Consider the following 26,939-nt stretch of genomic DNA (forward strand, 5'->3'; position numbering starts at 1 on the left):
TAATATTGAATGAAAAAAAGTCCCAAAAGATTACTATATGATACTTTTTATGAACTTTTAAAATTAAATATTATTTAGGGGTCCACTCTAGTAAAATGTGTTTGAAAAAGTAAAGAAATAGAGGAAAATGCAGCACTGAGTAACCATAGTTGAGAGAAGCAGGAAGATAGGGGAAGATACACACTTAGGTATTGTCAGTGTTATGGTTCTCAAGTTGGTTGGGTTTGTGGCCGCTTATTATGTCTTAATTAAGGGAGGAATCTGTATAATCATCTCAATATGAACAGACATAATTTAATAAAATTGAACACCTATTCATGATTTTAAAATTCTGAAACAAGTAATAGAAGGAAAAGTTCTTAATCTAATAAAATATGTCTACAGAAAAGCTATATCAAAAAGCATTCTCAGGGCAGAAACGTAATATACATTCTTTTAATGTCTGGGTTTTTATTGTTGGATTACTTTTAACTATTGTTTCCATCTTGAAAATACAAGATGTTGTTGTGACCTGAAAGTTTCCAAAAGAATATGTTCTTTCAGAATAATTCTTCGCAGTTTACCTTCCAGTCTGCCCAACGACAGTGACGTTTCTTGCTCCTAAAGCATAATCTCTTCCTGATGGTTTATGTCACTTGCTGTTACTTGTTAATGAAAGTGTCATTCTACAAAGGAGTTGGAGACAATGAATTATAAGGCCATGGTTTCTTCTCAGAATACGGGGTATTAAAAAGCATGTCTGGTATTTCCTCCATAAGTTTTTTTGCTGCAAACATTTTTGCCACATAACTAATTGGCCATGAGGCAATTTTGCCCTGAAAGAATAGCTGGTTGACAGTTTTGGGTGTGACAGTTTGTTTTCAACTGGATGAAACACATTAGTATTTCTTCCAGTTAGCAATGTTATTGGAAGCTTTATCAAGCTGACAGATGACAACAATTTGCCCCAAGAGTTGGTTCCTTATTTTGAAACACTTTGCATTGGAATAGGGAGAGTCCATCCAAGGGCCTGGATGGCATAGAGTTGCCACATTTCCCATAGAACTTGGGAACATCTATCTTACGGACATATGACAGTATGCCAAATACCAACAACAGTGTTCACAGTACAATAGCTCAGGTATAAATATGCATTCTAGTACTTGGAAATGGATAACTCTCTTAATGGAGAATGACGTTTTAGCAAAAAAGAAAAAGTGTGATGCCCAATGAAGAGTCAAACCAACAAGCAAAAAAAAAAAAAAACCCACACCAAACAGTATAAGATACTATGAATGAAAAACTTGGAAGACAAGTATGTGGGTTCAACCCACAAAATAAAATGTTGTTCACACAGTTATTGCTATGAATCTACACACATTTTACATGTATTCAAATATTTAATACTTCATAACAAAGTCTTTAATTTTGTTACTCATTTTTCATGTTTAATGTTTCTGTCCTTTTTAATGTCCTTCTTACAGTTATTTTTATTGTTTATGGCAAATTTGCCTTATAACCAATTATGTGACAAAAATGTTTGCAGCAAAGGTGTCTACAGCTAAGATACTTATGGCAAAAGTACCTAGAACCATTAAAAAGTCAGTAAATTATATCTGTGACCTCCGTCCCAAGTGTGCCCTAAAGGGAGACTTGCAAAAAGTAATTTGTGTTGGACCTATAGTGATTCTGTTTAATGTATAGATGTGTCAAAGCTTGTATTCTGATTCATAAACTAACGGGTATTTCAGCATTTCTTGAAATGGACCAGATTTCTCCGTGAAGGGAAAAACATGTCAAAATAATCTGTTTAGGCATGACAAGCCACAAGATAAGAGAGAACTCTTGTGAGTTGTTTATAAGGATGAACTTTTTTTTTTAATACTTCCTTGCTGCCTGGTTCCACTGTAAATAACTTTCTGAAATTATATTCTTAGTGTTATTCTAATAATTTCTACGTAATTCCTCTTTTTTAAAAAAATCATTGTTTGAATTTCATCTTTGGACTTCAGGATCCTTAAGCACTTAAATCAGATAAAGGGAAGTATACTTCAATTGCTTGTTTCTTTCTTTCTTTTTTTTTTTTTTTGCAAATTATGTTTAAAATGCCAGAAGCTTATGCCTGAAGTCTGAGGTGGAATATCAAAAACAATCGCAAAGGTGTTCAACCATTGGCAGGGGGTAGGGTTGTTATCTCATGAAATTCACTTAAATTTCTAAGTGGGCCTTCAGTGAAGTGAAGTATAACTTGGGAGAGTTTTTAAACTCTTAAATACATATGCAAAGAAAAGTAAGTTAGTATAATGAGTTTGTTCCAAGTGATTTATTAATCCCATACCTAATTTAAAACTGTAGTTTATGAGCTATTTTGCAGTAATAGAAAATACAGTGCATGAATAGTTTTAAAGAATGTGATTTTTAAAATATGAGATTGTTTGGAGCTGACTGCACAAAGAAATGAACTCTTGTTCTGAAATGAGCACATATACAAGAGTCCCTTAAATAAAGTGCCACTTCTCAAAAGAAGGAGAGTATGAGCATCTTATTGTTCACAAGCAATCAAGAAGAACATATTTTATTAAAGTTACATACCCCATACTTGCGCCATAACAGTATAACTGTTAAGCATATACTGATTTGGGGCTTCATTATAGATATATCCAGGCCATACTGTGCTGTGGGACTTAATTAAAATATGTTCATCAGATAGTAGTCAGATTTTATCAGCATTCAGAGCCCAGTTTTATATTCTGACACTTAATAAGCTCAAAAAGACCTTGAACACTGTATTAAGAAGAATAAGTAGGAAATTAATATAGGGACCTAAAGGAGAATCTGACGAGATTCAGATTTCAAGTGTAGAACAGCTGCTCCTTATTTCTACTCGGGAACAAAACAAATGGAAATTAACGTCAATAGCAGCAGAAGAACACGGATAAGACGTTTTCACCATGAAGAAATTAATATAAATAAATAAAACATGTTGATTTTGTGCGTATGCAGTGAGGGACTCTAACCCTGGCTTCTAATGAGGCTCTGACAGTTGTAACCTGTGGTGACTAGAGTCCTGATGAACCAGATAGCCATCTGCCAGTTCCGGGGAGTTCGTTCTTCCTTTGCAACTAAAATGCTGACAGTGTTACTGACTACGCATTTCAGTGGAAATAATTTGTATCCTTTTTATCCAGACTATATGCATACTCTGGACAAAAGTTTTGTTTTTTTTAATAAGTCACCCTTTAGGGCATTGCACCTTCTGTGTCAGTGGCTCTTAACCCTGTAATCCGGGGGCACTTTTCTTCCAGGGGGACCCATCCTCCACTCCTTCCCCTCCCACTCTGATCACTTCAGAGCAATGCACTGACCTGGGCTGTTTTTCAACTGTTGACACTGATGGTCCATTTTCCCAAAGCAATTTGAAGCCTTTATCTCATCCTGATTCCTGAGAGGCCATGCCCCTTTCCACTTTCCTTTGTAAGAACAAGATGGAAAAGGTTACGTCTAGGTTTCTTTGCATTATTGTTGTTTTAGCCTAAAAGTCAAATCAGGATAAAACATGCATATATATCCAGTTAAGATTGAAAAATCTAGAATTAAGGCTTATGCGTCCAATGAAACAAAATAATGTATAGGACTTTACAGATGATCTACGTATTGTGGGAATGACAAAGTTTTATATCAATATAAAAGGCACAGCTCCTAGCAAGCGTGATGCATAAAAATATGTTGTGTGTTCTGTCAACTTTCCTACCTTACAAGGGCCTCTAAATATTTAAGATATGCAATGTGATTTGCCTCTGCAGTATACCTTAAGCTGTAGATGTTTTATTTTCAGAGTTCTCGTGCTTTCCCTTTATGTGTCACAGAACAAGAAGATTTATGTAAATATACATATTGACACACACATTTGTGTATAGATGTTTGGTGCTTGTAAATGTCAGCCTCTAAGATATAGAAGGGTTATACAAAACACAAACGCCTTTGATAAAATTATATTCAATAAAGTAGTTGTCAGAGATATATATTCAGTAGTTCTTTCAAGTGAACAGCCAACCAAATTCTAGCTACTGAAGTGCACGCCACGTCAGTGAATTTTCAGCTATCTAAAAGAGCCTGGCACTTTCCACCTAGGATCTCCTCTCACCGTGCTTTCTAAAAGCACTAAATAAAAGCTACTTTAACTCCTATTTAAAAGTTATGTTATTGTTTTCTAAACTACATGTAAATCATTCACCAGTAATTTTCTTTGTTTTCTACTTCATTTGGGCATCAGCACTGCTGTAATTGAAGTATCTAAATAACATTTATTGGGTATCATCAAGCTATTTGATCAAAGCCTAGTACCGTCTCCATTAACCAATTAATAACTACCCTATCAATTATAGACTAATTCAATTAGTCACCAACCTGAATTATTGTTCATAGAGTAAGTTAAAGTTCCCAGCCTAATCAAAATCAGGCTCAGAAGGTAAATAACAAAGATATTCTTTATTTAACTAATTCTTCTTTCTCAGGCTGATCTTATTTTTGATGAACTCAGCAGAAAGTCACTTTCAGTAACCCAGTGGGAAAAGTATGATTATTTCCCCTAAAAATTTTCTGAATTTTATATTTTTATCTAGTATGTTTTAGTTTTGCTGACATAGGATTTGGAGAAATTGGGTAATAGCTTACCTGTTAATTTGACGTAAATTTTATTTACTTGTAACTATAGTTGTTTGAGAATAATTTTAAAAACAATTCAAAAATAAAATTTATATAGACTATTACAAAAATCTGCTCATTAAAAAAGAACAGAAAATCAAATTATTTTCTCTTTATATGTCATGCTTTAAATAAATCATCACAAGGGCATTAGATTCATTCCTTTTACTATTATTTTGTTAACTCCAAATGTTTATAGTTTTGGTTTTTATTTTTTTTAACATTTTTTATTGATTTATAATCATTTTACAATGTTGTGTCAAATCTGTTTTTATTTTTTATTGAAGTATAGTTGTACAGCAAAGTGATTCAGTTATACATATATATATTCTTTTTCAGATTCTTTTCCATTATAGGTTATTAGAAGATATTGAATATAGTTCCCTGTGCTATACAATAGGTTTTGTTACCTGTTTTATATATAGAATCTGCATCTGCTAATCCTAAACTCTTAATTTATCCTTCCCCCCACCTTTCCCCTTTGGTACCTATAAGTTTTTCCATATCTGTGAGTCTGTTTCTGTTTTTGTATGTGTGTGTGTGTATACACACATACACATTTATATCACATTTTCTTTATTCATTCATCAGTCGATGGACACTTAGGTTGCTTCCATGTCTTGGCTGTTATAAGTAGTGCTGCTGTGAACACTGGGATATATATATATATTTTCAAGGTAAAGTTTTCTCCAGATATATGCCTAGGAGTGGGTTTTCTGGTCCACGTGGTAACTCTATTTTTAGTTTTTTAAGGAACCTCCATACTATTCCCCATAGTGGCTGCATCAATTTACATTCCCACCAACAGTGTAGGAGAGTTCCACACATTCTCCAGCATTTATTATTTATAGACTTTTTGATGATGGCCATGATGACCTGTGTGAGGTGGTACCTCGTATAGTTTTGATCTGCATTTCTCTAATAATTTGTGATGTGGAGCAACTTTTCACGTGCCTATTAGCCATCTAGATGTCTCCTTCGGAGAAAAGTCTGTTTGGATCTTCTGCACGTTTTTGGATTCAGTTGATTTTGTTTGTTTTATTTTGTTTTTTGACATTGAGCTGTATGAGCTGTTTGTATATTTTGGAAATTAATCCCTTGTTGATTGCATCATTTGCAAATATTTTCTTGTGTTCCATAGGTTGTCTTTTTGTTTTGTTTATGATTTCCTTCTCTGTGCAAAAGCTGTTAAATTGAATTAGGTCCTACATGTTTGCTTTTGTTTCCATTACTCTAGGAGATGGATCCAAAAGAACTATTGTTGTAATTTATGTCAAAGAGGATTCTATCTATGTTTTCCTCTAGGAGTTTTAATATATCTCAGTCTCACATTTAAGTCTTTAATCCATTTTGAGTTTATTTTTGCATGTGGTGTTAGAGAATGTTCTAATTTCATTCTTTTACATGTAGCTGTCCAGTTTTCCCAGCATCACTTACTGAAGAAACTGTCTTTTTTCTATTGTACATTCTTATCTCCTTTGTCATAGATTAATTAACCATAAGTGTGTGGGTTTATTTCTGGGCTTTCTATGCTGTTCCATTGACCCATGTGTCTCTCTCTGTGCCAGTACAATACTGTTTTGACTACTGTAGCTTTGTAGTATAGTCTGAAGTCAAGGAGCCTGATTCCTCCAGCTCTATTCATTTTCCTCAAGATTACTTTGACTATTCAGGGTCTTTTGTGTTTCATGAAAATTAAAATTTTTTTTTTATTGGTGTGATGGGACATTGAGAAGTAGAGTGCTGGCCACAGCATGCAGTTTCTGGCTATGGTAAAGTGACCTCCAGGCCCTTGGTCCATAGAACAAACTTTGGGTCTTGGCCACCCCTGTCCTGATTCAGATGTTGGAATCTCCATACTGTAGTTACCGGAAGCTCTGCCCAGAGCCTGGAAAGTCACCGACTGCTCATAGTTGTATGCATACTTCATGGATGATGGGAAGGGAATCAAAGGCTGCATCAGTCACAACTGATAGGTTAAATGTGATAAAATCATGTAAGTGATTTCCTGATAAGCTCAACATAGGAACATTTAAAATCAGGTCTGCTTTCTCAGCTCCAGAGGAAACTTCCAAATGTAGTTCTTACAAATATATTTGAGAAAATTCACCCAGGCTTCACTAAAACTCTGTGTAAAGATAATTCTAAGTGAAAGTCCATCTATCAAGATGTTCTTACTAAATCTCAAGAAAGTTTAAAAGATAAAAACAAAGACGCTGAAGAAAGAAATTGAAGACCACACAGACAAATGGAAAGATACACAGTGTTCTTGGATTGGAAGAATCAATATTGTTAAAATGACCATACTACCCAAGGCAATTTACAGATTCCAATGCAATCTCTATCAAATTACCAATGGCACTTTTCACAAAACTAAAACAAAGCATTTTTACTGATTTCTTGTTCTCTCTGTTCAAGGAAGGGAAAATAAAACAAGATTATATTGGGCTTATTTTTACATATGCAGAACAAGAAAAGGATAGAAATTATTCTAAAGGTATGAAGAAAACTGTAAAGGTGGAAAATTTTTTTTTTACAGAAACTACAGATTACTAGAATATATATGAAGGGATTTTCTCCATGAGTAATAGATGAATGCTGGGAGGATGAGGAGGGGTCTTAAGTAATGTATTTCAAGGAAATTTTTTAAGTTAGCAGCAGGCATTCCATTTTAAAAATCAAATCCATAATATTGAGGGCAAAATGGAGAAACTCTGAATACAAAGGCGAATAATATTAAAAAATGATGAATGAGAAAGTATTATAAATAGGAAAAATTAGAAGTAAAGAGCCAGTCTTTGGATAATTGACCTTCTAGTGAGAGACATCAGAAGAAGCAGAAGCAAAATTTTAAAATGTAAGAAAAGAAAACCTTGTGAGCACACCTCCCTCCCCAGAAATGAGTTTACAGCTAGAATGGATCTACTTTTCTTCTATTCAGAAGCAATTAAAGAGACCTTACCAAGATACATCCTGGTATGTGATGATGATGATTTATAGTTTTGATTTTAAGAATAAAGAGCAAACCTTGTAACTACCAGCCAGATAGAAGGGAAAATAAAAACAAAGAAAAAATGGATTATTCAACAAAAAGTGTTGAGAAAATGACATTTTTATAAAAATCAAAGTATGAACCTTCTGTCACGTCATATATATGCATAAAGCCAAGAAGATTTAGATGTTAAAAGAAGGAAGGAAGGAAGGAAAGCTAAGAAAGAAAACACAGAGGAAATCATAGAAGAACATGTAAATAATTTTTAACTGATCTAATGAAGTAGAAGGTCTTTTTAGGCATACAATAATATTCAGTCACAAAGGAAGTGATTGATAGATGTGAGTATAGGAAAATTAAAAACGTGTATGGAAACAAAATTAAATGACATAGCATATTAGGAAAAATGCAATAAATATAACAAAAGCCAATATTGATATTACATAAATTATTCTCAAATACGAACAAGAAAATCTCTAATCCCAGAAGTATTAGAGGACATTAAAAAGACATTAATAATAATATATGTTATTAGTAAGACTGAACAATTAGGAGAATGTAAATTAAATGCCACTTGTCACCATTTATGTACATTAAACGTAAAAAATGCTATTTTTCACATTGTCAAAAATATAAAATCATATAAAACATAAGATTGGTCAGTATGTAGAGAAAAAATTACCATATACAACAGCTGGAAGTATATAACTTTCCTGGAAACAAATGAAACAACGTATATGTCACATTTGAAATAGCAGATCCTTTATGTATAAGGAAACAGTTGCAGCAGTGAGTAAATCTGCAAATATGAATATCAAGAGACCAATAAGAATTAACTCTGGATAATAGAGTTTTGGTTATTTTATCTGAATTCCTTGTATCTCTTCACACCATGTGAAACACTCATGACTATTTATTACTTTTATGTTTAGAAAATAAACCTATTTTTCATATTCCTTGACCAAATACTCTTAATTATATGAATTTATCATATGTCAATGAGATATGTGGCCAAATGAAAGGACTAGGATTCAATGAAAGTATTAATTTTCATAGAAAATTTAAGGATACAGGGAGGAGTAAATGTTTTACAGTAAATAAATGATTGTGGTAAATTCTTAAAATGGCTTGTTAGGATAAAAAAAAAGTTTTAAAAATAGTTTATTGACGTAGAGAATTACTAGTGAAATATTAAGAAAAAAAGAATGATTTGACCTGCAAATATGGACTAAAAGTACAACCAACGCATGGTAACCAATAATATTGTTCAAATGCCAAATACAACAAATTTGTGTAAAACATCCACACTTAAGGGGGATGAAAGCATTGATTGTATCTCATGGTTAGACAGAGTTGCTTTTGATTCTTCTCTGTATTTCTCAATTGTTCTTCATAGCTTGTATTTTATAATGAGGAAAATTATTAAAAATATTAAATATGTAATGTTCATAGTTATGCTGTCTCCCATCCTTAGTTAAAATATGCAGTTCAACTACCTACATGAGTCCAAACCCTATTGCAGCCAAGTGCAATAAAATGAAGTATGTATGTATGAGCTAGCATTATGTACCGTTGTTTCATGTAATGTTATGGTAAACAATTCTTTATTGAAACCAAAATGTCTGACTCTTTTGTCTATAATTCAAGTTTTAAATACAGATAATTATATTAGCCTCAAAAGTTATTTACGTTTAATGAGTTAGCTTTACAAACCTTCATGAAGTTATAAAATGTGTAATCCAAAATCACTGAAACAGCATAAAAGCAGAAACTAGAGTGCTGTAGATGGAGCTGAGTGGCATATTTCTGTGGCAAACCTCTTTCGTCTTTTTGTTCACTTTCCTTGCGCACCTGTTTATCTGTATCACTTTTCATTTTCCTCACCCCTTTAAGAACATCTCCATGAAAATCAACGGACTTTCCTTGGTCTGCCCTGTCTCCTTTCAGGGAGCCATCTGTCAGGGTGCTATACTGAAGTGTAGATAATCTGAAATGTAGTTTCTCTTGAACTTTCTCAAACAAATGTTCTTAGTTTTTCTACCCTGGTTTTCTAAGTTAGACCCTAAAAATATTTATGCTTGGTTAAAACCTTACAGGATATTTCACAGCAAAAGTTACATTCCTACATAACGCTCATGCAGTTTTTCCTTTACTTACACATCACTTAAGCCTCTATATATATCGTTCTTTTTTCACTCTTATTAAAGGAAATAAATTATTCACTATAATTTGGAATATAACTTTCTCTTAATATTATTTTAGAACCATCTCCCCATTATAATATAATCTTAATATTTAAATGGAGCTGCACAAAATTCCATAAATTTATATTATTCTTTGTTAATCATTTCACCCATAAATGTGAATTTTAGTTACTTTAAATGTTCTCTACGTTAAGTAACAATGACATGACTGTCTCTGTACATCCTAAGAAGGTGACCAAAATATGCTATGATCAAGAAGTGGCTTCTAGGAGAATCTGGCCACCCAGTTTCCGTTTCTATATTTATGTTTCTAAAAAGGTGCTCTGAGACTGATTAAATAGATTCTTCCCCCCAATTTATTTGTTTTATAGTTAACAGTTTTTATATAGTCCTTACTATGTTCTATTTATTGTTTTATGCATTTAATAAATATTAACTCATTGAATTCTCATAAAATCCATAAAATCCTAATCATGGGACTGTTATTCTAATTTTTTTTTTCAGATGAGGATGTAGAAAGGTAAAGTAGCTTGCCCACGGGTATATAGTTAGCAAAGGTAGAGAGCCAGTCTGGAAACTGAGACCATTCAGCTCTGCCAGAATAGGCTGCCTCTCACAATCACATTCCTGAAGGGTGGAGAGGATTTTTTTTTTATTGAAGAATAGTTGAGTTACAGTGTTATGTTAGTTTCTGGTGTATAGCAAAGTAATTCAGTTTTATGTGTGTGTGTGTGTGTGTGTGTGTGTATTGTGTGTGTGTACATACATATATATATATTCTTTTTCAGATTCTTTTCCATTATAGTTTATTACAAGATATTGAATATAGTTCCCTGTGCTATACAGTAGGTCCTTGTGGTTTATCTATTTTATATATAGTAGGTTGCATCTGCTTATGCCAAACTCCTAATCTATTCCCCCCACCCCCACTGCTTATCCTTTGGTAACCATACATTTGTTTTCTTTGTCTGTGAGTCTGTTTCTGTTTCACAAATAAGATCATTTGTATCTTTTTTTTAGGTTCCACATATAAGTGATATATGATATTTGTCTTTCTCTGTCTGACTTAAACTCTAGATCCATCCATGTTGCCCCAATTGGCATTATTTCATTGTTCTTTATGGTTAAGTAGTATTCCATTATATATATATATATATAATATATATATATATATATAATATATATATATATATATACACACACACACACACACACACATATATATATATATATATATATATATATATATATATATATATATATATATTCTTTATCCAGTCATCTGTCGATGGACATTTAGGATGCTTCGATGTCTTGGCTATTGTAAATAATGCTGCTACGAACATGGGGGTGTACGCATCTTTTCATATTAGAGTTTTGTTCTTTTCCAGTATATGTCCAGGTGTGGGATTGCTGGATCATATGGTAACTCTATTTGCAGTTTTTTAAGGAACCTCCATACTGTTGTCATTAGTGGCTGCATCAATTTGCATTCCTATCAACAGTGTAAGAGTGTTCCCATTTCTCCACACTCTGGAGAGGATTTTTTAACTAGTTCTCTTCCCAGTAAAAAATTGTTGGTACAACCATGACATTGTGTTTTCTTGACCAGTAATGTCACGTAGAGAAACAACAGAAAAGCAGTTAGCATTTTCTGATGTGACACATTGTGGCCTTCTTAGCTGTCAGTTGGTTTTGTCTGTAGAGCATGCTTAGGAAGTTGTGCCAGCTCAACCCAGCAAAACCTTTATTAAGAAACCGCTACATGTAAGGCACTTTTAATACAGATCCAGGCGTGAAGTTCAGTGCACTAAGCCTAGTGCCCTAAATAACCTGCTCTGTCTGAGCCAAACCTTGGGAGGTGAGGGTCTAAAACAGCAGAAGCATGTTTGCAGTACAACTTTAACTCAGAAAATCTGCAGGCGGGCAGAGTGATCCTGGGCCAGGGGTAGGCATAGGTCCAGAGGAATGGGCTTTTCTGCATGCTGAACATGAGAGTGGCACGTCCTTTCGGTGTATCTCAGAGTGAGGTCTGTACATGCCCTGCTGCAGCAACCTCGTGTTAAGTGTGGGATGCTGAGTATTTTTAGACTGAAATAAGTCTTGCTTAGGCCTGGTATTCTAAGTTTATAATGTAGCATATTTTAGGACAAAATCCAGCTTGAAACAGATTGCTGACTATTTAAATCGAGAAGTGACTTAGCTGGAACAAAAAAGAAAAACATTTCTAGATCAAAAAAAAAAATTGCTGGAGAAGGGGAGCAGTGAGAGTGGGAGTAAAACAGATCTGTGAGAAAGAGCCAAGACACACAACTTAAGGAGAAAACATCTCCACCCAGCAGGAAACCCTGACTTTAAGAAATACCACTGAAAAAGAGATGCTACCAGACTCCTCATTGCGTCATCTTAGCTTAGGACTTAAAGACGTGTAGGCACTGAAGAATCCAGCCCTGGAGGTGTTCGTATTCTCAATGACAGTTTGAATTCCTGTGTTTACAGCCTTGACGACAGCACAGTGACTCAGAGGACTGTAAGGGTTTTTTTTCCATTTATTGAGTGTCAGCAACATTACGAGCACTTTGAAGACCAGCGGCTGTGCCTAGACGTTTCTGTGCAATTAGATTTGGATTTAGGACAGCAAAAGCAATCCATATTTTCAAGTCCAGACAGCTGCGGAAAAGAGAGGAAATTCATGTTTAAAGACAGGGTGCCCCTAATATTGTAAGGCTAGGGTTCTTTTTGTTTGAGTCTTAGGGTTACTGTAAGTTTGATGAATGTGGTGAGAAACTTTGAGATTCTTCAGGAATTTCTGAAATAGTCGCAGAGAAGGGGAAGAAATCATTGAGTGAGAATTCATATGTACACCGGAACTCTGACCCAGAAAGACATGGATTTGAATCTGGGGTCCTCCCTTTACTGTTTCTCTTGGAGTCCAACATCATGTGACATTACCTCCCTAAGCATCTGTTCCCTCTCAAGTGGAAATAATACCCCACCGTACAAGATCGTTAAGCGTCAAGGAAGGCAGGCAAGGAAGCACTTAGCATGGTGTGAGGCCGCAACAGTTTCCTTCCCAGGATATCATAATTTCACTAGCCCACATTGCTCCTGGACACCCAAGATATTTTAGATGATGTAATACGTGTTTGGAAAATAGCAGAAACAAAATCGTTTTTAGATTTTTGATAAAGTTTCTAGAATATTTTAATAAAGCATTAAAGGCAGTTTTCTGACTTCATCCATTGTCCAGTTTGAGCCTAATGTCTTTAAATTAATGGTCCAGAAAGTGAGGGGAAAGTGTGTTTTTTAGGAAATATATTCCTAGGCAGTGAAACATTGGGAGCTGTTTTTGTATCCTTATTGATGAGCATCTGTGTCACTAAATATGGTCTAGTCAGTGCCTTCCCCCAGCTCACTCTTCTCATTCGTGGCCTGTGTCTGACCTATGACTGTCTATTTGTGGCTGGGTACCTCTCTCAGGATGGAGAACCTGAAATAGAAACAAAAGGACATAGTGGTTGAAAGTCACCAAGATCACACATGGGATCGTGACAATTAAAGATGATAAGGATCAAAGATGTAAGAGGACATTTATTTAGTCAGAGGAAGTAGGAGGAAGTAGGTGGCTATTGTAGGAGGAGAGAGGAAGCTATAGATCAAGGAACATTAATACAATAAATGCTAAAGGTCTTGTAAGAATTGTCCACATGGAAAACAAAGTTTCCTATAATTTTTCTTTTAATTAGCATCATAAATAGAAGAAAAGATGCATGAATAAGAGAACAGAGAGTAGGAATACTAACTTATTCAATGTTACATAGTCTTTGATGAAAATCATCCTGATTTTTTTTGCATTTCAATTTTGCATTTGAAGAACTTAATGCTTATAAATCACCATGGATCTCTTGTCCTTTAGTATATATTTTGCAGGAATGAACACATCCTAAGCACAGGTCCCACAAGTCATAGATGTGTATTTTAATTCTCTTTCATTTTTGAAAAATACTTGACTTCCTCTTCCACATTTTTAGGATTGTAGTCTTCTGAAAGAGGATTTTCAGTAGACAGTGATTACTATTACTCAATTTTATATTACTTAACTGATTAAAATTCATGGAAACAGGGTTGACTTTTTATTTAATATTTAATTATGAAACATCAAATATTATTTTCATTTCTGATATGTACACAGCTACAATTTTATTTTTATTATTATTGAATTGACCAATAAAGCCAAGAAACTGAGTTATAAGCACAAACCCTAGGAGGTAACGATCAGCCCCAGGAAGGTCAGCCTCGCCCATCCCGTACCATCTCAGTTCCCCAAAAATCACCCATGAGGGGAATCAGTTTAATACAAAATTGACTGGTAGGCTGAAATGACCATCATTTTATTTAAAAGTGATCAAAATGGTTGCTCAAGTTTTAAACTAAGTTTATCCAGGGGCATAATCAAAATTACAAGCCAATAGTAGACTCAGTCATGCATTTCAAAGTGCAAATAATCAAGTAGATTTTTGGCTTTAGCATATGTATTTCTGAATCTCTTATGTTCAAGAGAATTGAACATTTATAATGGATTATATTGTGGCATTTAAATTATGCCTTTTCCTTTTCTTAGGTGGATCTTCTGGTTCCTACCAAGGTGACTGGCATTATTACACAAGGAGCTAAAGATTTTGGTCATGTGCAGTTTGTAGGGTCCTACAAACTAGCTTACAGCAATGATGGAGAACACTGGACGGTATACCAGGATGAAAAGCAAAGAAAAGATAAGGTAAGTCATCCAGGTAATTTATAACATGCAGAAGTGGAGAATCAAATGGCTTAATATATTTTTTTTATTTCCTTGATTATTTTGATAACTAGGAATTACAGAATTATAATTACAGAAATTAAAAGATTTGATTATTATACTAATTTGTTGAAATTAAAATGTGGGATGTTTCTCTGCTCAGTTTCCTAGATTGTTTTAATTCATAGATTTAATTTTTGTGACCTGTATAATCTGTGTTTTGATATGATAATGATCAGTATATATCGAGGCACCATACAGTTTCTAATTGTTTTTCTAAAAGTTCTTTCTATGTTGAATACCGTTTCATAGTATCTACTGGTCTCAATGTGTGTGGGATCCTGGAGAATGAGAGCTCAGGGGCAATATCAAAAACTTACTGGATTAGATGTTAAAATATGGCCTTAGATTAATGAAATTGAAAGAATTCATTACTTAGAGACTCTGTGCAAAGAATCGTAGCTTTCTAAAGATATCAACAGAAACAAAATCTTAGTTCAGTGATTCGGGGGATAATGTAATACACTTTCATACATGTTAAGCATTTCTGAGCTAATAATGATTTTTCCATTTTGTGAAACCCTTTATGCCTTTACTGTTGTATTTTTAACCAGTAGAAAGGTTGGGAATATCTTCCTTTCTTCAAGTATGCAAGATAGAGAATTTAAATTTTCCGAGAAATACTAAGACTGGAATGGCTATTTCAATAAGTCTACAAAGTCTGAATTCAGTTCACACAAACTTCATTTTGGGGGAGACATGTTTTTAGGTTTAGATTACCAGAGCCACATCTTTTTACCTTTTAACATCTCAGAACACACCTATTTTGTGTCTTAGGGCAGCCACGTTCACTTACCATCTCAGGACAGACACTTTTTGCATCTCAGGAGTTGGTATATCTCAATGTCGCAATTTAATTGGAAGGGATTACTATTTTCTAACTGTTAGTTTTAAAATTAAATTTAGCCATGGATCTTGTGTCCTTTAATATATATTTTGCAGGAATGAACACATCCTAAGCATTGTAATTTTGATTTGCATTTCTCTGATGATTAGTGATATTGAGCATTTTTTCATGTGTGTATTGGCCATTTATTTCTATGTTTTCACTGGAGAATTGCTTGTTTAGGTCTGCCCAATTTTGGATTGGGTCTTTTTTTTTTTTTTTTTTTCTCATTAAGTTGTATGAGCTGTTTATATATTCTGGAAGTTAAGCCCTTGTCATTCTGATCTTTTGCAAATATTTTCTCCCATTCTGTAGATTGTCTTTTTGTTTTGCTTATGGTTTCCTTTGCTGTGCAAAAGCTTATACGTTTAATTAGGTCCCATTTGTTTATTTTTGCTCCTCTATCTACTGCCTCTCTAGACGGCCCTAGGAGAATACTGCTAAGATTTATATCAGAGAATGTTTTGCCCATGTTCTCTCCTAGGAGGTTTATGATGTCTTATGTTTAAGACTTTAAGCCATTTTGAGTTTATATTTGTCAATGGAGTGAGAAAGTGTTCTAATTTTATTGATTTACATGCGACCATCCAGCTTTCCCAACAGCAGTTGTCACAAAAACTGTCTTTTCTCCATTGTATATTCTTGCCTCCTTTGTTGCAGATTAATTGACTGTAGCTGTGTAGGTTTATTTCTGGGTTCTCTATTCTGTTCCATTGATCCATATGTCTGGTTTTGTGCCAGTACCATGCTGTTTTGATTACTATAGTTTTGTAGTATTGTCTGAAGTCTAGGAGGGTTATTCCTTCATACCTTTTTCTTCAGTATTGCTTTGACAGTTCTGGGTCTTTTGTGACTCCATATAAATTTTAGGAATATTTGTTCTATTTCTGTGACAACAGTGCTGGGCAGTTTGACAGGTATTGCATTAAATCTGTAGATTGCTTTGGGTCATATGGACATTTTAAGAATATTAGTTCTCCCAATCCAGAAGCATGGCGTATCTTTCCATTTCTTTAAATCCTTAATTTAATTTAATTTCCTTAATCAGTGTTTTGTGGTTCTCTGTGCATTAGTCTTTCACCTCCTCGGTCAGGTTTATTCTGAACTATTTTTTGTTTTCATGTGACTTAAAAGTGATTTTTTTTCTTCCTTTTTCTGATATTTCATTGTTAGTATAAAAAATACAACAGATTTCTGTATGTAAATCTTGCATCCTGCTACATTGCTGAATTTGTTCATCAGCTGTAGTAGTTTTTGTGTGGAGTCTTTAGGGTTTTATATATGTAGTATCATGTCATCTGCATATAGTGACAGTTTTACCTTTTCTCTTCTAATTTGGATCCCTTTTATTTCTTTTTCATGTCTGACTGCTATGCCTAGGACTTCCAGTACTATGTTGAACGGAAGTGGCAAAATTGGGCATCTTTTTTCTTATTCCAGATTTCTATAGGAAGGCTCTCAACTTTTCACGACTGAGTATTATACTGGCTGTAGGTTTGTCATAAATACCTCTTATTATGTTGAGATATGTTCCCTCTATACCAAAGTATACCCCTATACTTTGGTAAGAGCTTTTATCGTAAATGGGTGTTGAATTTTATCAAATGTTTTTTCTGCATCTATTGAGGTGACCATGTGATTTCTGTCCTTTCTCTTGTTGATACAGTGTATCACACTGATTAATTTTGCATATGTTGCACCATCCTTGAGACCCTGGGATGAATACAAATTGATCATAGTGTATATGACTTTTTTTATGTGTTGTTGGATTCTGTTTGCTAAGATTTTGTTGAGAATCTTTGCATTTGTATTCATCAAAGAATTGCATCTCAGGTTAGGGATTGCATAGATCCTCTATGCCAGCCTCTGTTCTGTCTGCCACAGAGCAGCTTCTGTGCTTTCCTCTGAGCCTCTGAAGCTCCCCTTCTATCCCATCTAAGCTCCTGCTGGAGACGGGGCTTCCCAGGATGAGGGTCTTTTCCTCTTTTGCAGCTCCCTCCCCGAGGGGCAGGTCCTGTCCCAATTTCTTTTCTCTTTTTTCTCCTACCAGCTTTCATGATGATTTTCCTTGTAGTTCTACTTGTACAAGACCTTCTAGCAGTGTTCAATAGGTATTCTGTAAGAACTGTTCCAAATGTAGATGTGTTTTTTATGTATTTGTGGGAGAAGATGAGCTCCCATCCTTCTATTCTGCCATCTTGACGTCCTCATCCTTATATTCTTGATAGACGTGTTCTTCTTCTTTTGAGAGGTCCTGCACAACTCAGCAGTTAATTTTTCTAAAGTTGAATGACCTATCTCCTGTTGATTCTTATTATTATTTGTGTCTTGTTTCCATGGTTACTTTCCATAAAAGTCTTCAATATTTATAAGTGTAAATTCAACTACACGTTTTTATGTAAATAAATACGTTTTATATGTTTTTTTATATTTACACAGTTCAAAGGGAAATATCTACAAAGTTATCTAACTTCTTTTTTGTGCTTTTCTGTTTTTATTGACTGCTTGCTCTAATCAGTTTTGGGAGTATGGATGTGGAAGTCTGATGTAGATCCAGAAACAAGATTAACATCAGAAAAACAATCTCAAACTCATAGCAGTTTTCTAGGTTTACTACAAGTGGTATAAATGAAATTCTAAAAGTATGAATGCCCTTTCTGTTTTTCATTAATATAACTGACTAAGCTTCAGGAAAGCAATGCCAAAAAAACTTATATATGTGCATAGGAGTTTCTAAATACACATATGAATGGGCATGTAAATATATGTGTATATGTGTACATGCAAACCAAAGGCAACTGCAAAAAAAAAAAAAATAGATGCCTTGTTCTCTTCATCGAGGTGTTACTTTCTCATTACCCTCTCAGAGCTTTAATCAGAAATGTAATTTACTGTAGTATTCTATTTTTGGACACAATTTCACAGTAAATCTTTTGCTATTGAGCATGTGATGCTACTATCTCATTACAGATCCTACATTCTTATTTTTCTCTTTCTAGTCTAAAATATTTTCTAACATTTAACTAATTTTTATATTTCTCTATACGGATTGAGATACATTTTTATTTGAAAGTCAAATGTCTACAACATGGATTCAAATACATTTTTATTTGAAAGTCAAATGTTCCTTTGCTCTCATGAAAGTGACATTTGTTTTTATACTCTTGGAAGCCTCTTTTTACTGCAGTTAGCAGGAAAATTGCAAAATCTGACAAGACACTTTTTGTATTTAATTTTTAAGGTTATAAGCCAAAGTAAAACAACAATAAATTTCAGGAAGAGTACTTACATGGAAAAATTAGAAATGAAAATGGATTTTCTTATCCAGTATATTAGTCATAATGTCATGGTACTTAAATAAACCTGAGTTTACACCATGTGAGCTTTCTTCTTTGGAAGAAGGGAAAAAAAAGCTGGTATAATCTTTTGTCTTTCCCCCTAAAATTACCTAGGTGTTGTTTGTTTGTTTTAAAGCATAAGTCAAAAACTTGGAACTTTATTCTGGGTTTTCTGTTTAAAAAAAAAAATCCAAAACTCCGTTTCCAGTAAAATTTTGTTGGTTCTTAAAAAGACGAATTGCACATATTCATCAAGAAGTATTCTGCAACATCTAGGTAAACTCTAATTCAGTAGTTTCCAAAATCATCTGAGCATAACACCCACAGGGGAGCTTGTTAAGAAATACAGATTGCTGGGCCCTGCCTCAGACCCTCTGGGGATGAACTGGGAATCTAAATCTTTACAGAAGCCCCAGCTAATTTGAATAATAAGCATGTGTGAGGCAGCTGACTCTAACTGACACCAAAACTCAAATTAAGCTTTTGAAACTAAAAGTAGTGTTATATTTTTCTAGTCAGAATGGAATTTATTATATTGTAATTCTGTAGGATTTGGGTTGGCCTCTAATTTGTCAGTGGTAGTCAGTATGAATCAATGTCTCCTAGAGTAAGTTTAAATTTTAATGTTTGCCAATTCTATACAAATACCAGAAAGCAAACAGGTATTAGCTTTAAACAAATTTTAAATTTAGATGATAGATTTAAGTCGTTAGGAACACAGATTATGTGGGAAAGCATCTAGGAGAATGTGACATTTCTATTCATTCAGTCACGTGTTCAGTGGGAGGTTACTGTGTACTCCATGCCAGGTGTGAGGGGGAAAAGTCTGAATACGACACAGTGGCTCAAAGAAGTCCCAGGGGCTTTGATTCAATCAACTTATTTTTAAGAAGCAAAATTTAATGTACCATGTTATTTTCTAAAACAACTCTAGGAAAGAAATAGCATATAGATGTCCGTTTCAAAAAGTTTGTGACTCTCTAACAGGGAAAAAAAAAATCCTGGTCCTTCTCCACTTCCTTTCTTTTCTCAGCATCAGTGTGAAAAGAGAAACAGTGACATAACAAACCTCATTAATAAAGCCTCCATAATCTGTATTGGAGGATATCTTCAAGCCCAACAGGAGTTACAGGTGCCACAGGGCACGCCGTCTCTCCTGCTGATGCTGGCACTCTCGGGTAGCTGAAATTAAATTTGAATATTTAGAGCCCTGGAAGTCCAGCTCATCAGTGAAGCAGGTTCAATTGAGATGTCTTGCCCAGTAGTCAGTACCCATACTATTCTTTGGAAATTTGATCTGAATCAGGAATTTAGAACCTGAAGAATGCTCTAGGAAGTGAATAAAAGGAATCCTCTGTGGCAGTGAGGAGGATGGTGGTAGGGGAATACGAAAGGGGGTAATTAAGTCTTTCAAGGAGGACCAGCCACATGTTTCTGAGCAGCAAGATCAAGTACAGATGCTTGCAATCTTGCAGGGAGACCCTCAGTCTCATCCAGAGTCCTCTTACCTGTTTTCAAATAAGGCAGGGAGGGAAAGAAAAGAAGCTGCTTTTCCGAAAGCAATTTCCAAAGCTAATTGGCTTTGCACAAAATGCTCGAATTCAAAAATACCAAGTGAGTTGTGCTTTTACTTGCTAGAGAGTCATAATGTAGTCACAGGAGTGTACTTACTTAGGGGTCTGGTGAGCGAGTGAACTAACTGGAACTAAGTTAAGGAGACAGCAATAGAATTTCAGCATTGTCTAAAAATAAGGACCGTGTTATTTAAATAAACGCCATCTGGTATCAACTGTTATTTACAATTCTATCTGCTGTGTTCTTTGCGGTAATTCAATATTACGGGACTGAGTAGGATAGAGTTGGTGTGAACACAAAATTGCCTATGTTCACATAGATGTGGGTGTTACTGGATTTTTGAACTTAGGACACCACCTGAGAATGTTTCCGTTTTGGCAGAATATAAAGTTCAGTGATGAGTGCACCCTTTTTAATTTAAATTGTATTAAGTAGCTCTGCTCAGGAATGGATAGAGGAAGATAATAGTTAATGTCATGATTCCACTTTTAATGCAATAAAAAAATACATGGAATTAGGAATTGAAGGGAATCGTAGGCGCTAATATGTTCATCAAGACTGAATGAAGGTTGATAATATGCGGAGACAAAACGTTTAGTGAAAACACGTAAGCTCAGTTATTTCCATAAGCTATATGCACCAACTGCAGAATTCAAGGAGATCCTGTAATTCCTTACATAGCTTTAATAATACATGTTCTTGCCCAAAATAGAATGGGATCCCTGTAAATTTTTCTAAGGCCTCTGACCAAGAAGTCCACATCTGAGGAAATATCCCAGGATAGAAGAATTAATTTATCAAAGTGAAAGTTGTTTGCAGACCTAGGTCTGCCTGCTGGATTGGGGAAGGGCAACCACGCTGAACAAATTTAAATTCGGAAAGCAGCATATTGTCACCAGTGAGTAGTGTGAGAGCAGTTGTAAAGGTGCACAGAGAATGTGACAGGGACTCACTTAGAGTTGGTTGTGAAGTAGGGGCTTGGGGTCAGAAACAAGGCAGAGACTGAATGCAAGTCCAAGGCAGACAGGGCTGGATCATGTTTAACATGAGCTCCACATGGCCTGCCTACCCAGCGATGTTTGCTCCTGAACCTCGTGTGAAAAGGGTTTAAGAGCAAGAAAGGAAGAGAGGAAAGAAATGGGGGCTGACGGGATAGAGGTGAGCAGGGAGAGGGTTAGTAATTTAAAGAACTTTGATTGTAGACTCAAGGAACTAGCTGCATGCTACAAGTAGAAGACAAGCTGGAATGGCAGACGAACCACAGGAACAGTCAGAAGCCAGTGTATCTCAGGAGTTCATTCATTTTAAAGCATTCTGTTTATTTGGAGACAGAATTAGAAACCTAGTTGTCTGTCTTCAAGGACTGATTCTGATATTGCAATGAAAATTCTCTGTATGTCAATTCAGTCTATAATATTAAAGACTAGCAATGTGAAACATACGGTAAATTTCGGCTATTGAAGCCTTTGTATTTCTTAGAAGGTGTTTGGATTTTTTTTAATCTTCCTCATTTAAAACAGCAACAACAACAAAAAGCAGAGTGATTGTCTAAACAGGACACACCATCAAGTAGTAGGAAAAAACAATCAAGCAACAGGCACAAAATCCATAAAACTCATCACTTTTGGGATGGGTTGGAAGAGGAATCGCATCCCTGTCACCATGACTCATATTTAGTGACAGATAACATCCCAGCACAGATGCTATGAAACATCATTCTCAGTAAGATAGAAGTTTATGGGAAATGGAGGAAACAATGTATAGAAATGCAGTAATGAGGAACAAATATATGTTTGTTCTTTGTGTTAATTATATATGTTCTGAAAACTCAACTTCTCTATTTTCAGAAAATTTGATAAACTCTCTTAAAATATGAAAGCATATAGTCCTTCTAGTTAACAGATGTTTCTGCATGAATGAAAAATATATGTAAAAACAAAAGGAATATGTTATATAGTTATTCAAGTCAAATGTTCATAAATTCAAAAAAAAATTTATCATTGCCAGCTTTATGGCCTTACTTTTCCCAATGCTCAAATGCCAAAACACTTAAAAGTTTTCTAATTTTTGTCCTCCTAATCATCACTCATCAAAGGTTAATAGAAAGTTCCTCACTGAAAACTGTGAAATCTCATGTTTGTTTGGCTTCCATATTATGAGACACAATTCTGTAATAAAAATATTCCTCAACAGGAAAGAATTACCTCTTTCCCTATTTAGGTCATGCTTGTATTACTACTGTGAAGGGTTCAAGTGTTAGCACAACTATGACCCTGTGCACTGGTTAAAAATGTGAACACATAAAAAAATATTAACTGAGGGAGAGGGGAAAGGCAAACTTGTTGAATCTTATGAATTTAAAAAAGTTTTGATAAAAGTCAAAAAAATGTATGTATTGAACATTGATAGGTCCTCAATAGAATGGTCAAGGCTATCAAACTTTCATAAATTGTTAAAAATTCAATTATGTTTTTATTCATTAAAAGCTGATGATGAACCTGATAAAAGCAGGAGAGCTTAGCTGAAAAAAATTTTAATAATTTTACCAGAAAAATTAGAGTCCTACTTAATGTGAATCTGCTAGTAATCATTCCTACTATGAAAGTGAGTACTCGATCAGTCTAAGACAGAAACCACATCATCATTTTGGTTGTTAGAACTATGCGTTGACTTCTGGTTACAGTACACCAAGGAAAGAACCCATTTTATTTGTAAATAATTACCAAACAATGAATATTTTGGCTGTTTAATATATTTTGAAGGTAAAAAATTCCGTAAGGACGTCGTATGTGGTACCAGGGCCATTTTTATTATCTACCATCACACCATCAGCTGCAATATGTCAAGCAATTAAAAGTCTCTAATACTTTTAAAATGAATTCATATTCATGTCTGCCTTTTCACAGTTTAAAATTAAAAAAGAATAAAAGATACCTGTCACCATTCCATGTTTATGGAAAACGATAAAAAGATTTCTGAATCTGCCACGCTTTACAAAATGACCCATTTGGCAGTGACTGTCATGTACCTCCTTCTGTTGGAACTCAAAGAGAAAGCATATTAATATGTATGGAGCGCTCTTGAGACTCACATCTGTACTTAGCCCCTCGGGGCCCTTATTAAAGAGGCAGTGCATTTCTCATCACTATAAAGCTTCTGGTGTAATTTGAGACACAAAACTGATTAAAAGATAACTTTAAAAAAAAATGAAAGATGAATCCAGCAATTACACCTTCACGAAAGGGCATTCCTCTTAGTTTCTCTGCGGCTGTGAACAGATTCCAAGCCCTGGAAGACCGAACGTAGAAATCAACTTCCTACTTTCCAATAAAACTGGAAACAAAATTAATTTTGTACAGATAAGTGAAATGTGAAATAGTTAATAATCAAGGGAGGCATTCCTCACGAGTGAGCGAAAATGTACTTTCATTTCTTTTCTTCTTTTCGGTAGCTCACCAGCTGAAGCGCAGGAATAAAGAACAGCACAGTTGAGTTTTCTCCCCTGGTGTCAAGTATATTTTAATAATTAATACTCCCTTAACTCACTGAGATGAAAAAGACCTAGGATTCAGCTCAGACCAAAGCAGAGTTTGCACCTGCTCAGCTCAGGGCCTGGATTCCCTAGGCTCTTCAACTAGGGTTCCCACATTAAATAAAATACAAGATACCTGTTCATTTGACTTTCAGATAAACAATGAATGCTTTTAGTGTAAGTACATCCCATATCTTGTATCTTGCTGTCCTATCTCCATTAAAGATCCCCCCCCCCCATCTTCTACCTGGATCAGATGGTCTCCTGAGAGTACACAGAGGAGAAAGGAGAATGCCTTCCTTCCATGCCTAGACACACACACACACACACACATACACATGCACACACGCACACATGCACGCACACACTGCTTCAGCTCCAAGTTTCCCCTCTGCTACCTCATCATCCATTTCCAGGATTATCTTCTCCCACTTCCTAACACTGTCTCCTCCTCAGGACTGTTTTGTCTGAGAAGACACATGGCTGAATGCTTAAATCACTGCTGTGCTCAGACATACAGCTCTGTACTAAGTCATTTCTGACCAAGATCGGGTAAAATTTTCTTAGACGGGGCGTGAGGAAGAGGTTCCTAACGTGGGGTGGGAATTCTCAGATGCCAACTTCTCTACTACCATGTCATGTCACTAAAAGGAGTCAAAATCACACCAGAGATTATTCTGATAAAATGAAAAATGCCTGGTGTGATTTAGGAAATTCTGAGAGTTAAGCATTGAGCTTCAATAAGAGAAGCAGGCTGTTCTGTACTTTTATAGAAAAGGGGAAGGACATTTCTCCATTTCTGATGTTTTCTGAAAAAAGGAAAAACATTAGATGGCCTTGCTCTCTGACTACTGGTAATATCTCCTGGAGATATCTTCGAAAAGCAGATGACTTTTTTTCAATTCTGTTTTTTTTTTCTGTAGGAATATATCTTAGGGCAGTCAAAACCTGAGTGCTGGAAAGCAGATAGTTTAAATATATAGCCACAGCTTAGAATGGCATATTTTATGTTTCATAAATCTTTATAGGTAATCATCCTAGGTGATGTATTTCCTAGGATATTCTTGTTACTTAAGGAGACTTTCATCATAAAAGAAGTTAAATATGGTGGTGTGTCCTACCTACTGACTTTTAGAGTGAGCATTCTAAATGTCAGCCAGTTGAGGGGAAGGAAGGTAGCAGTCGACAGAGTTGAAAACTTTTGCTTTGATTTTTCTCTGGGTCTTTTTCCAGGGTCGAGACCTATTAACAAGTCATATGAATTTCTCAGTGGAGTTCTTCTGGCTCTAAGAGGCTGCCAGGTCTCCAGCTACTTGGTGACAAAGTTATGGTAGAAAACCACAGAAGGGATGGAGGTAGAATTTAGTCCCCAGTCCTCTCTCTCCATCGTTTGACTGGGTTGAATCTTAGCAATATTTTTTCTGTTACAGTTTGTTATAAGATACTGAGTATAGTTCCCTGTGCTATACAGAAGGACTGTGTTGTTTATCTATTTGATATGTGGTGGTGTGTATCTGCTAATCCCAAACTCCTAATCTATCCCTCCTTCCCCCCACTCCTACTCCTTCCCACTTTGGTAACCATAAGTTTCTTTCCTGTGTCTGTGAGTCTGTCTCTGTTTTATAAATAAGTTCATTTATATCATTTTTTAGATTCTACATATAAGTGATATCACATGATATTTGACTTTGTCTGACTTAGTATGATAATCTGTACATCCATCCATGTTGCTGCAAGTGATGTGGTTTCCTTCTTTCTTTATGGCTGAGTAATATTCCGTTACATATACATAAAATATATATATTCATATCTTCTTTATCCAGTCATCTGTCAATGGACACTTAGGTTGTTTTCATGTCCTGGTTATTGTAAATAGTGCTGCTGTGAATATTGGGGTACATGTGCCTTTTTGAATTAGAACTCCCTCCAAAAATATGCCCAGGAGTGGGATTGTTGGATCATATCTTAACTCTTTTTTTTAGTTTTTTAAAGAACTTCCATTCTGTTCTCCACAGTGGCTGCACCAATTTACATTCCCACCAACAGTGTGGAAGGGTTCTCTTTTCTCCACACCCTCTCTAGCATTTATTATTTGTAGACTTTTTAATGATGGCCATTCTCTTTTTTTTTAAATGTTCATTGAAGTATAATTGATTTACCATGTTGTGTTAGTTACTGGTGTACAGCAAAATGATTCTGTTTTATATATATATTCTTTTCCATTATGGTTCCATTATTTATTACAGGATAATGAATATAGTTCCCTGTGCTATACAGTAGGACTTTGTTGTTTATGTATTTTATATATAGTAGTTTGTATCTGCTAATCCTGGAATCCTAATTCATCCTCCCCACCCCCTTACCCCCTTTGGTAACCATGTTTTCTATGGATGGCCATTCTGGCTAGAGTGAGGTGATACCTCATTGTAGTTTTGATCTGCATTTGTCTAATAATTAGTGATATTGATCAGGTGCCTGTTGGCCATCTGGATGTCGTCTTTGGAGAAATTTCTATTTAGGTCTTCTGCCCATTTTTTGATTGGGTTGTTGGGTTTTTTTGGTTATTGAGTTGTATGAGCTGTTTGTATATTTTGGAAATTAATCCCTTATCGGTTGCATCATTTGCAAATATTTTCTCCTATTTTGTAGGTTGTCTGTTTGTTTTGTTTGTGGTTTCCTTTGCTGTACAAAACCTTACAAGTTTGATTAGGTCCTATGTTTTTCTTAGCAATTCTTTAGCTGAACTTGTCACTGTCACAGTGCACCAGGGAATCACAAGATAATCTCTGCCTGCTTTCCAGTAATACAGAGGTTGATGTTACTGTAGATCAGTGTATCCCTTACTCTCCTGCCAATTTGGGTCATCTGCACCCT

At 35.0% G+C, this 26,939-nt stretch overlaps 1 protein-coding gene across 2 annotated transcripts in view; it reads left to right on the top strand.

The window, feature by feature from the left end:
* The window catches only part of EDIL3 (EGF like repeats and discoidin domains 3), a 392,981-nt gene that overhangs the window by 349,605 nt on the left and 16,437 nt on the right, over positions 1–26,939 (top strand). For both annotated transcript variants that reach the window (XM_006197636.4, XM_006197637.4), the window contains one exon: positions 14,501–14,656. In XM_006197636.4, the coding sequence (XP_006197698.1) occupies positions 14,501–14,656 (156 nt within the window). The remainder of the gene's footprint in view (positions 1–14,500; positions 14,657–26,939) is intronic.

This window comes from Vicugna pacos, chromosome 3 (assembly GCF_048564905.1).
Source record: "Vicugna pacos chromosome 3, VicPac4, whole genome shotgun sequence".
In the NCBI taxonomy this organism is placed as follows: Eukaryota; Metazoa; Chordata; class Mammalia; order Artiodactyla; family Camelidae; genus Vicugna; species Vicugna pacos.